General features: G+C 30.9%; 1 protein-coding gene across 1 annotated transcript; it reads left to right on the top strand.

Annotated features, from left to right (window-relative positions):
- Window positions 1-5,490: 5,490 nt before the first annotated feature.
- On the top strand, window positions 5,491-7,878 carry LOC126716101 (zinc-finger homeodomain protein 4-like). The gene is made up of 2 exons (XM_050417103.1): window positions 5,491-5,946; window positions 6,685-7,878. The coding sequence occupies exon 2, from the start codon at window positions 6,687-6,689 to the stop codon at window positions 7,533-7,535; it is 849 nt and encodes a 282-aa protein (XP_050273060.1). The 5' UTR covers window positions 5,491-5,946; window positions 6,685-6,686; the 3' UTR covers window positions 7,536-7,878.
- Window positions 7,879-12,571: the final 4,693 nt, after the last annotated feature.

Genomic DNA, 12,571 nt, shown 5'->3' with positions numbered 1-12,571 from the left:
GAGAGAGGAAAAGAAACTTAAATCATATGTTCTCCTGTATGTGTTATTCCAATTGCTTTCCAAAAAAGAAAAACTTATGGAGATCGAATAGCCCAATAATGACATATATATAAAATTCCAAATAACTTATGGCGAATAGCCTTTTAGTAATCGTTTCCTCATGATCCACTTTATCAAAATGCTCGTATATATATATTTTTAATAAGTTTAGTAACACAAATTTTTTTACCATTTTTTGAAGCAGCATATTACGTACAATTGATGTATAATAAAAATAGAGTTAATAATAAATTAATAGGAAAGTTATTGATCAATCACAATTTACCACTCAAATAAATTATGAAAATAAATGTGAAATTATTTATCTCCAATTATTATTATTGTTTTTTTTCCTTTCTTTTTGGCCAGACCGTATGCTCTTTTCTTTTCCTTGGGAAGGAGAAACTTTTTGTGAATTCTTCTTTGTTGACACTAAAATTTTTTTTAAAGGTGAGAAGCATGAAATAAAATGTGGTCCTCCCCTGGCAGAGTTTATTTTCAGGGATAGTTTGTATTTTCATTCAATTATATACTTATTGATCCCTTCTCAATAATGAGCTTCAGGCTCAGCCCTTACGGTAAAAACCTGTGTTACCGATCAAAGGGTATGAAAATTTCAGAGAGTGATGTACACTTACTCATATTATTATTAGATCTTTGGATGCAACGTTTAATTGTGGTGGCTGTTGTACGAAAATATGGGCAAAAGGGCAAGGTTTTATAGCCTTAATAAGTTGGGAAGCCAAAATATAAAAAAATATATATGTATATATATATTAATAATTAATAAAAAAGTAAGTAAGGACAATGATGAATGAGGTGACTTTTCTGTCTCATATATGTAGTTGGAATTTTTTGTTTCACTTAAATAAGGAATGCACAAACGCCCGTGATTTTTACTTTGAAGAAGTTGAAGTATCTTCTTCCATTTTCTCTTAGATTCACAACACATATTCTTTTCCATATGTTTCGCTGTGCATTTAGTTTGTGCTCCAATGGTGCTTTTTTAATTTTTGTTACACATTGATTTATGACGTGATTAATCGGTTTCAGCCAATCTTTTGTTGTTTGTGTGCGTGTAAGTCACTAGCCACCACCCCCCCCCTTTTAATTATAAAAAGAGTACGTAATAAATCCTAAGAAGAAAATTTACTAGTTTGATTAATGCGCGATAACAATTATAGATCCATATAAAATGGTGTTAATGTTATGTCAATCCTCCCTTTTAATTTTTAATAACTCAATACTTGAGGATGTAAGAATTGAATGTTAGATGTTTTTGTTGGAAATACTAAATTCGGTGTCAACCAATTGAGTTCTATTTTTAAGATGGAGAGAGAAATGTTGATTTTTTTTTTTTTTTTTTTTTTTTCATTTTACCAAGCATAGTGCTAGTAAATTTCGACTATACATTATTGCTTGAAGTTGTTTTTCATAACTTATAACTAGTCTTTTTTTTTCTTTTTTTTTTCCTTTTGGGTGGGGGGAGGCAAAATTTTAGGTAGCTAGTCCATTCCTAATGCTCTTATAAATCCAACTCTAGGTTGGTTCTAGTTTTACTAATGTTTCAATTGTTTTAGAGGAAAACATATGTTTCCCTTTTTTTTGGTATTTTGTGTGACAAAAAAATCTTGTTCAATTGGAAAACATTTTTCGAACTCAATGGGAAATTACCTAAAAAAGGTAGAACATGTTTCTCCATTCCCATGTAGTCTCACTCCTTCATTCCTTTCATCCTTTATGCTACCAGCAACAACACCAACACTACAACCATCACTACCACTACTATCACCATTGCCATCTCCACCATTGTAGCCTTCTTTGTTGCATCACCATCACCCACCACCACTATCACACAGTAACAACTCGAGAAAAGTACTAACCATATTTACACTTATATCCCAAAAGGATTAGTCAATAAGTTGCAATTGGAGTTCCTTGTAATAACTTACAAACCCAAAAGCCACATTCGTTAGGGCCCATGTTTTGTTGCAATACCTCCAAACCGTGTTGCGTTACCTAGTTTGATTTAAAAGAATTTGTAACTACTCAAGGAAAGCGTTATCCATATTTATGCTTACACTCTAAAAGAATTAGTTAAGTTGCAATTGGAATCTTTAAAATCACTTATAAACTCAAAATCTACCTAGTAAATATCCAATGTGAGGCTTAGGATATGCCTGCACAACATTCGCAGTCAATCTAATTCACAAAATTTGTAAATTCTCATTCTCTCCCAAATCTTATATTATGCCATTTTAAAATAAAGACAAAGTTTATCTCCAAATTAGTTTGGAGTGCATTCCTTCAAACTTCATTTATATTTTTTTATTGGATACAAATTTTGACAAATTCACCGCTAGATTGCATTTTCTTATTATATCCTTTATATTTATTAAATTTCGAGAGGATTAAAAATCAATCACCATATCATAAATCAAATATTTAAATTTAATTTTTTTGTAATATTAAATTATGGATAAAAATGTGTCTATAAATCGAAATTTGAATGAAATTTAACATATATGTTAAAAAAATATATACAATTCAATGATTATATTTTCAAAATATACAGTCATGTTAATTTTTTAACAGGAGTTTAAAGCTTTTTTTTTTTTTTTTTTTTGGGTCCTTCCGTTTCTGAAGTCTGTTAGGCTTCAAAATTCAAAGCATTAAGGAGAAATTGGTTTGGTAGTGATTGGGATGGATGGATCTGTATGTCTTTTACGTACCCAAAGGAAGAAAAAAATTTCGAGCTTTGAAACATCTTGAAAATTGTGATCAAGGGTGTGTCATGTGTCATCAACACCATTTACTCTTGTGGCCCCTTCATTCACAGTACCATAATTATCTCTCTCTCTCTCTCTCTCTCTCTCTCTCTCAATTTCAGAGTAAAAAAAGTATATATCATTACCTTCTAAAAGGGTAAATTTTAGTATCCATGAATTTATTATGGGATAATCCATTTGAAAAATTATGGAGAAAAAACAATGCAACTAATTTGTTTGTTTTATGGCACTTAGAATTATCTACCCTATAGAGTACGTAAATGATTAAATTAAAATCTATAAAAAGAGCAAAAATGTTTCTGATTTCAAGCTATAATAATAATAATAATAATAATAATAATAATAATAATAAAAGAAAACTAAAAAGAAAATAGTTATGTGAAACTCAAAAGGAGAAAGAAAAGCAACAAAGGAAAAGTAGCAGTCCTAGAGAATTACTAGAAGAAGAGACAAAATAGATAAAAACAAAAAAAAGATGGATAAAGTGTTTAAATGTGGGGATGTGGAATAAAGGCAAAGATAATAAAGAATAAAGTGATTTGGATAATTTAATAAAGGGGACTAATTTTTCCCCCCTCAATGTAGAATGTCAAAAGGGAAATTCAGCAAAACAACCAATTACATGTAAAATTTTAAAACAGCTTCAAAGTTTTTCATGCAGTTGTATTCTCTTCATTTTTGCCGAAAAAAAAAAAGTAATCTACTTTTATCTCCTCAATTTGTCCAATAGAAAACAAATAGATAGAATAATTCTATAGTAACCTCAAAAGTTAAATAATCAAGGAGCTTGCTGAAATCTAAACAGGTTTATATGCACTGATTAACACTCAAAATTAATTATGATATAATGATACACGTTTGGTTTCTAAACAAAAAGGGTAAGAATAATGACCATATTTCTAGGCTTTGTGTTGTTTGTCGCATCCTTATAGACCCAAATCATATTACTATATGACTAAATCTATATGCTTGTATATCATAGTTTCAAAGACTTACTGAAAGCCTGAAATTATCTAGGAATTCTGGATCTGGGCTATAAGCTTTAGCTTGAAAAAGAAATCCAAAGGTATATAGCAAGTGAAATCATATAGCATATTAGTATACAACACCAATAGCATCATGGATAAGTTGAGTTCTTGGTTTAATTCTAGTTTTAAGCCAATTCATATACAAATGGTAAACCTTTGCTTGATGAAGTAGTTATATTAAATGTCAAACCTATAATAAGTATTTATCTTACTAAATCCTCATTATGTTACACTGTCTCACTTTGGATTAGAAAGTTGAACTATTCTCTGGTCTCAACTATTACTCTCTGTCTCTCTCTCTCTCTCTTTCCAACCTTTCATGTGATGAGTCTGAATGAATTGGAATAGCATTGTCCTTAGTTATTCCAAGGGGACATCATTGTCACATTGAGTAATCCTTTCTGATGATACAATACAACACCACAAGGAAAGGAAATGTACAAAAGTAAAGGGTATGTTTTTTTATATAAAAAATAATGGAGGGCCTCTTGTTAAAAAACAATTGATTTGTTTTTCCTTCATTAGTATCTCTGTCTCTTGAAGAAAGAATCCACTAATAAAGCTTTCTATTCTCTGCCAAAGACCTAATTATCACTCTTGCCCCTTTAAATGTACGTCAAAATTACTTCTGTGTGCTTAAGTTTTCCCTATTTTATTGCAAAATTAATCATTTCACATGAATGGCATGACACCCTTTCAATTCCAACTAAAGGAGACAAAGTGTTTAGCCATATTTTGCATGTAGCTCACCCACTCAACGACGGGAATAAAGACCATCTTCATTTTAAATTATTTTATTTTATAATTCAAAATAAATGTCTATTTTTGGGTCATATTATTTAAAATTTCAATTAATAAAACACATATATACTTCACTTTGTCAAATATAAAACAACAAAGAAGAATAAAGTCTCAATCTTAAATTTGGGATGGCTATAGATCCTCGATGGATTTAACAAGATTGGCTACATGAATTATTTTTATCCCGTCTATTCTATCTAAGTCATGCATGTTCTTTGTTACCTCTCTAATTGTCATGTCTTTTTTTTTTTTGTTTTCTAAATATTATTTTTACTATTATTATTTTTGATCTTCTTTTACATTTTTCTCTATATTAAATAGAATTTTAACTGTGAAATAGATTTCCCTACTTGAGTGGTATAGTTGTTTTTACTATTCAATATTTTTAAAGTAGCCACTTTTACAATGAAAGATACCATTTAAAAAAATGAATAATGCTAAAGACAAACTTTTTTTAAAACATTTTTATAAACTATTAATGTGATAAATTCTTACAGGTTTTCATCTAAACTTATTACTAATATCATTTTTTTTACTTTCCAATAACAATTTTCCTCATCAACAATTTGTCAAAAACAAAATTAAAGAAATTTGTGACTTTTAGCATTTTCATTAAAAAAAGAAAGAAATCTTGATATGTAGCATATTGTCTCAAGCAACATAACAAATTATTAGCCTCTTCCATGCGCTTCCAAAGATATAAGGGTATGAGAGTCATCTAATTATGGGCAAATATGTCCACCCAAGTTTTTGGTAATATTATTTATTTAAGGCTTCAAGTCCAACTTATATATAGAAAGGAGATTTTACTAAATTTCTTTTGAAGAACATTTCTTTTCCATAATTCTTTTAAGAGTCTGTCTGTCTTTCTCTTTCTTTTTCTTCCTTTCCTTTGTCCTCTCCACTCTCTGACACACTGCTCTCCATATGGCGTAAACTTGATGCCTGATAGTGCAAGCAAAGCAAGCACCCCACCTTTTATTTTATCTTCCTCTCTAAACTCACTGTGTTTTCCTCTTTGTCTGTAAAAAAATCTGCTTTTCTTTTCTCTCTCTCCCCTTTTGCCTCCTCATTCACTACCTCTATAAGCCTTTGTTTAGTGCTTCACTAGCAAAACCCACCTCCAAAAAACCTCAAACCCTTCTCTCTCATCTCTTTTCCAAATCCTCCTCATCTTTTAAGTCCACCTTCTAAGCCAAAAACGTCTCTTCTCTCTTGGAAAACCTTGACTTTCACTATGGAAGGTGCTTAAACTTCAAGATTTGGATCAAAGAGAGATATTGATATAGGTATGCCATTTTCTTCTTCCTTCCTTTCTTTCCATTTTAATTACTAGTGGAAAGAAAGAACAAAGCTTAATACAGTCATCTCCTCTCATCTATCATTTTCTTTCTCAAAGAATGTTTTAAGTGTTTAGAGTTTGGCCCTCTTTCCTTCTCTCACTTCCGAGTAATAGAGATAGAAATGTGCAAGGTAACAAAGTGATTCATTTGCTTAAATTGGTCTCTTCTTATGGCCAGCTCTGGGCTACAGTGTTACTGAATTTGTTTGTTTTTTTCTTTTCTTTTTTTACTTCTAAGTTGACCTCTTCAGAGAAAAATACTCAAAGTCTAGGTAGTTGAAGACCCTTTTGTTGCTTTGTTCTTTTGATCAAAAGTATTGTCCTTGTGATATCTAACTAGCTCTCGTTAGAGCAAGCAAACCCCATAAAAACACCCTCTTTCTTTCTCTCTCTCTTTCAAAGCAACTGAAATTAAATTACCTGGGACAACAAATCCTTTGTTTTTATTTTTTTATTTCTTGGGTTAGGATAGAGGGTTTCTAAGATACACACACAGGTTCTAGTTTCTGTTTGCTTGTAATTTAAAAGAGTGGACGTTGTGAAGAAAGAAAACTCCTAATAGCCTAGGAGGTTAAGAAAGCAAAGAAACCACTTTTTGTATTATTATTAATTATTTATAGACCTTCTAATCATATATCTTGTCTTGTTCATTCTCTTGTGGTCACCACAAAATAAACAAAACAAGGAATGGATCTTTCAAGTCAAGAGGGAGAGATCCCAATCCCAATAAACAGCACATATGCTGGACATGGTCATCATGGTCATGGGCATGGGCATGGGCATATGATCCATCATGACCCGGTACCGCACAACCACATCATTCCATCTTCAACTCCCCAAATCCCCTCCAATGGCCCCCCATTACCCACAAGCCTAGAGGACCATGTACCCTACAACAAGAAAGTGGTTAGGTACAAAGAATGCCTCAAGAACCATGCAGCTTCCATGGGAGGCAATGCCACTGATGGGTGTGGTGAATTCATGCCCAGTGGTGAAGAGGGTACTATAGAAGCACTCACCTGCTCAGCTTGCAATTGTCACAGAAACTTTCACAGAAAAGAAGTTGAAGGTGAGCCCTCTTCATGTGATTGTCACCATAGCCCACATCTCAACAGGAGGAAGTTCATCTTTGGTCATCACAAGAATTTATTGGCACCTGAGGCCTTAGGCTACCCTACAGCTACAGGTACTTTTATATCTTCAAGAGCACCCCCACCACACCAAATGATAATGTCTTACAACATGGGGTCTCTTCCTTCTGAGTCTGATGAGCAAGAAGATGGTGGTGCTAATGGTGGAGTTGTAGTGGCTAGGCCTCCACAGCTTGTGAAGAAAAGGTTTAGGACAAAATTCACTCAGGAACAGAAGGAGAAAATGCTAAACTTCGCTGAGAAAGTAGGGTGGAAGATTCAGAAGCAAGAAGAAGCTGTGGTGCAACAGTTCTGTCAAGAGATTGGAGTCAAGAGAAGAGTACTCAAGGTTTGGATGCACAACAACAAGCTCAATCTAGCGAAGAAGAATCCCTCCTCTGCTTAAACATAATTAACGATATCCTCATGACCATCACTCTCTCTTATTAGTTTGTGCTTTAACTCCACTTGTCAGCTTAATGTGTTTTGTTAGTTTTCTCTACACTACTACATATCTCTTTTTAACATTTTATTCTCTTTGGTTATGTTTACTTTGGGGTCTCTTACTTACTATCTGTAATAATAGTGGTTATGTAATGTAGTTTAGGTGCATTGGGTTTGGTAGTTTGAGTTGTGGGTGATGTTCTTGTTTAATCCATTCCATGTTGGATTGGATTGAGATATTCAGTCTGAGATACTCCGATGTATCAATATTTAATTTGAGGAAAAGCTTCTTATTAATTAACTAATATTCTTTCTCTTTTCTTGTAAGTTTTATATTAGCTTTTGTATTAAATATCATATTGTGTGCGAAATTGAAAAGGCTTGAAAGTTGTGATGCTATTGTTAAGCAATTTGTAATTCTCCTTCTTGCCTTTAAAATTTCTTCAAAAGAAAAAAGTTCGAGAGCAAATCATGTAGCCAATGTTTGCATTCTGAAGTTTTGAAAGGAAAAAAAACAAGTTTAAGTACTAGATAATCTTAAAGTTTTATCATTCAATAATCAACATAAAACTTAGTTGTTATTAGGAAAAAAAAAAATATAAAACTTAGTTTGTTAAAGTCAAATGAATCATTTTTGTGTTTTGATATGAAGAGAGAATTAAATCGTGTTAAATCGATCAATATGATTAGTTTTGGGAGAGGGAATTTTTTAATTAAAGAAATACTAATTTTGCTGCCAATGTAGACAATTTCTTATATATCAAATTGTTGTGGCATTGTAGGGGTCGAAAAGCGAGTGTAAAGAGTCGGTTATTCGAATTTTGTATTAGAGTAATAGATCTGGTTTTTGGGTGAAAAGAGAAAATTGATTTGAAAAACATGAAATAATCGATTTTTTGTTAACGGTTTTCAAAATCTATTGATCACCACCTCAACATTGGTTTTATTATATTTGTTATTGACTACCTATATTGGAAGCTGTTGTTACTAAATCGGATTTGATCATCAGTAGTAGTGGTGGTGGATGAACAACCCTAATCGCACCACAAATCATAACTTATTTGCCAAAAAAAAAAAAAATTACCATAAATTAAAAAATTAAAAGTAACTTTGAGATAAGAGTGTGTCAGATAAATTTCAATGGTACATATAGATATAGTAAAACCCCTTTCTATCTTTAGCTTCCTGCTTCCCCCAGCCAAACCAACCATGCCTTGGATTTCGTCCTCTCCTAGAACTTTGGATTCTATTCGTAGGTTGTGTACTTGTCTTGTGGGAGGATGGTCATATATGATGTGTCTACTGCAATGAGGAAGTCACTTTTTTGTTTTTGTTTTTTTGTTTTTTTATATATTTATTTTGGTGAAAGAGAGGAAACTCATCATTTATTACATTTTTGCGTAAATTAGCATCAGTTTGATACGTGTCATTGTGTATGTATTCCACGCTCCTCGCTCCCAAACTCCCTATCATTCTCCCAAATTATCAAGAAGAGACTAGCAAACTTTTTGTTACTGTTTTAACCCCAAAAAAAAAAACTAATTTTTATTTTAATACCAAATTTATATTCAAACAAATCAAACTCCATTAACAAATTCAATTAATTCTACCAGCCAACAAACTTATAGCTGTGTTCCTTAATTGTTTTGCATATTGCAAGCTCATTGTGTTCATGGCATTACAGTCACTGAATCAATGATTTATGAAATTAGATATTAATATATTATTTGATATAATAGGCCATGATGTTAAAAGTATTATTATTGTCAAAACCATAAGGACCAAAACCATAGTATTTATCCACAAATCATGTTGCTAATCATGCAAGAATAATATATATATATTACACCCCACGTCCTCTCATCCCCTTAAAAAAAAAAAAAAGATCGTCACCTATTTTTGTAGGAATTTTTTTGTTTTGTTTTGGAAGTAAAGGATAGAAGGGTGAAGAGAGTTCTAAAAAAAAAAGTGAAGAGAGTTCACGTGCAAAAATGAAAAATCACAATACCATATATCAATAATAAACAATTAAAATATAATGCACTTGTGACGCAGCCTCCAAATACAACTATACTGACATGTTCTCAGTGTTTCGTTTACTTTATCTTTTTACATTCATGTACTTAGTAAAAGAATAATTTTAAAAATATATATACATTAATTCATTTTGGTAGCATTTGCGCATAAAGTGTTTTGGATTATTTATTTAACAAAAGATTCATTTTAAGTTTTAAAATATTAATAGAAAATCTATTTTGTTGTTGTTGTGTGTGCATAAATATTAAATAGTAATAAATAGATTCGAAGTATTTCACCCACCAGCAAGGACAAAAACAATTAAAAGGGAAATAAGTAATAACTAAAAATTAAAAAAAGAAAAAGAAGAAGAGAACCATGGGCAAATGGTAGAAAATGGATTAGTCAAAATCTTGACAGTCCCCCATGCAGTGAACAAAATATATAAATGAAAACACAAAGCTAGTTTCAGATCACGTGTCATTTAATATAAAAGATTAAATTCCTGCCTAACTCTATGAACCTTGTGTAAGATCTCTCTGCATTTCTTCACATGCTTGTGTTGTGCCTCGAATTAAAACACATCAGATCAAACTGAAGCTAACCAGAAATTCAATCAGTTTCTAACTTTTTATTTTTATATATTTTTTGCTCTGTCGTATGTAAAACTTCTCTATATATGCTTACAGTATTCCGAAAAGACATATTTTCCATATATGTGCTTATTATATACTTTTATTTCATTTCATCTTTCTATTGATAAAATTTCAACCTAAAAGTAAAACCTTCTCCTATATATGTCACCTCACCACCAAAGCCCTTGCATGTTATACAAACTTCTAAAAAATTATCCAAACTTTAAAGCGGTTGAAGCTCTAATGTTTCTGTTAGGCTGTGTATATTAATTACCAAATTCAAAGCAACTGAAAGATATATGCATCATAATCCATATACTCTGAGGGCATAGGTTAAAAACTAATAAATAATCAATTATAAAATGTAATGCACACTATTCAAAAAATTTAAATATACGTGTTAATGATTCATTGATAAACGCATAAATTTATTGTAATTGTGTGTATTTTTTTGAATATATATGTATAGTTTGATTCTGTTTGTAAAATAAAAATTGTATAAAAACATGATTTAATAAAACAAAAATGTATCTTAGCTAATGTTCTTAGGGAATTCATTAATATTATAAACATAAGATATACCGTTTTACTTGGGGTATTTTTTGTACAACATGCTAACTTTTTTTTTTTTTTTTTTAAGAGATAATTACAGCATGTCATTGACCCTGTAATTTGAACACTTTTCTCCTTAGATCTCCCAGCACTAAATACATGTGAATGTATCAATTTAGCTATAAAACTCTTGACAATGAATAATACCAACTAAATGCATGATAAAGTAATCAAGTAAACCCAAATAAACTTTCTCAAAAAAAGAAAAAGAAAAAAGTAAACCCAAATAAAAAATGAGGACAAGTTTTATACTTAACTTTTTCACAATTTTAATGCCATAGATTAAGTAATGAAAGAAAAAGCAAACGGGTTTCGTGTGATAATAATAGGTTTTGTCAAAATTTTGACAAAAATTATGATACAAAAGTTAAGTTGTGGTCTAGAAGAGAACTTGATGAACAACTCATAAAACCTGCAAAGAGGGGCCCTCGAATGGTAGCATTTCCTATGGTGAAGATTCGTTTTATTATTATTTATGTTTTGGTAAACTAATTGGTTATACTTTCTTCTAGCATTCTTTCCCTCTTAATAAGAATGACAATTCACCACCCACATTTATGAGGCCTATTCAATTGGATCTATGATATTATTTCTGAGTCATCATATATATTTAAATGCTCGACGAAATATTCAATGCGGCGTTGCTGTCAAAGAAATGACATAGAATTGCCTGCTTCCCAACTAATCTTACCTTCGCAACGGAAAGAGCAGTATACATTCTTTACCCTCTTAATTTAAATTCAAAAATAGCATATAGAATGAAGTGTCAGCTTTTAAAAAAAAGATAAATAATAATAGTGGATTTCAGTTAGCTAAATTGATAAAATATCTGATTGTTGAATAAGAGATTTAGAGTTCAATTCCTACATACACTAAAAACCGATTGATGTCTTAATTTGATGATAAAGAGTTATTATTAGGAGTAAACGTTATAGATTAAAATTCTCAACAAAATAATAATAATAATAATAAGGATTTTAAAAGTTCTAATTAGCTCAATTAGTATATTTTTGGGTTATCTAATAAAACATTAGGTTCAAATCTCGTCTACAACAACAACAACAACAAAAATATTAATGTCTTTAACTTGATGATAAAAAATAATTATCATGAAACGAACAAGATAAGTTTTCAACCCTATCGTATCTTTTAATTTTTTTTAAGTGAACAATATTTTAAGAGAACTCAAAAAGAGAATAGATACTAAACTTAGGTATAATTTCTTTCATTTGATTCTCAATTAAATTCAACCATGTACTTGCATTGTTCAATAAATTACATGATTTAATTTAATTGTCCTTGCAAAAGATAGCATTCTTTTCATTGCATTGGTCAATACAACCATATTTGTTGATTTCAATTAGGGTACAAATTGTTAGAGATATCATTGCCAAGAGGCCCATACCAATTGTAGACCCATATACTTGTAGAACAAGGAAACTAATCTAGGGTTAGCTTAGGGTTCTTTAATCTCTAGTATATAAACCTTATATTAGGTTCATCGTAATAAAATAAATAAAATAGTCAAGTTGTAGTTGTCAAGAACTTTCCTCTTGGACATAGTCCTAACTCCATTTTCTTTGTTTTTCTATTTACCTTTCTCTTTTCCATCTTTCACTTAATCACTCAACAACTTTAACACAAAGGAACTATAGCTAAATTTTTCCTAATGAATAATAGGCAAATATAATGAGATGGAGCAGGTAGTGGTGTGTGTGTGTGTGTGTGTGTGTGT

Source organism: Quercus robur, chromosome 2, assembly GCF_932294415.1.
Source record: "Quercus robur chromosome 2, dhQueRobu3.1, whole genome shotgun sequence".
NCBI classification, from domain to species: domain Eukaryota; kingdom Viridiplantae; phylum Streptophyta; class Magnoliopsida; order Fagales; family Fagaceae; genus Quercus; species Quercus robur.
This window is presented reverse-complemented; position numbering and strand designations above follow the sequence as displayed.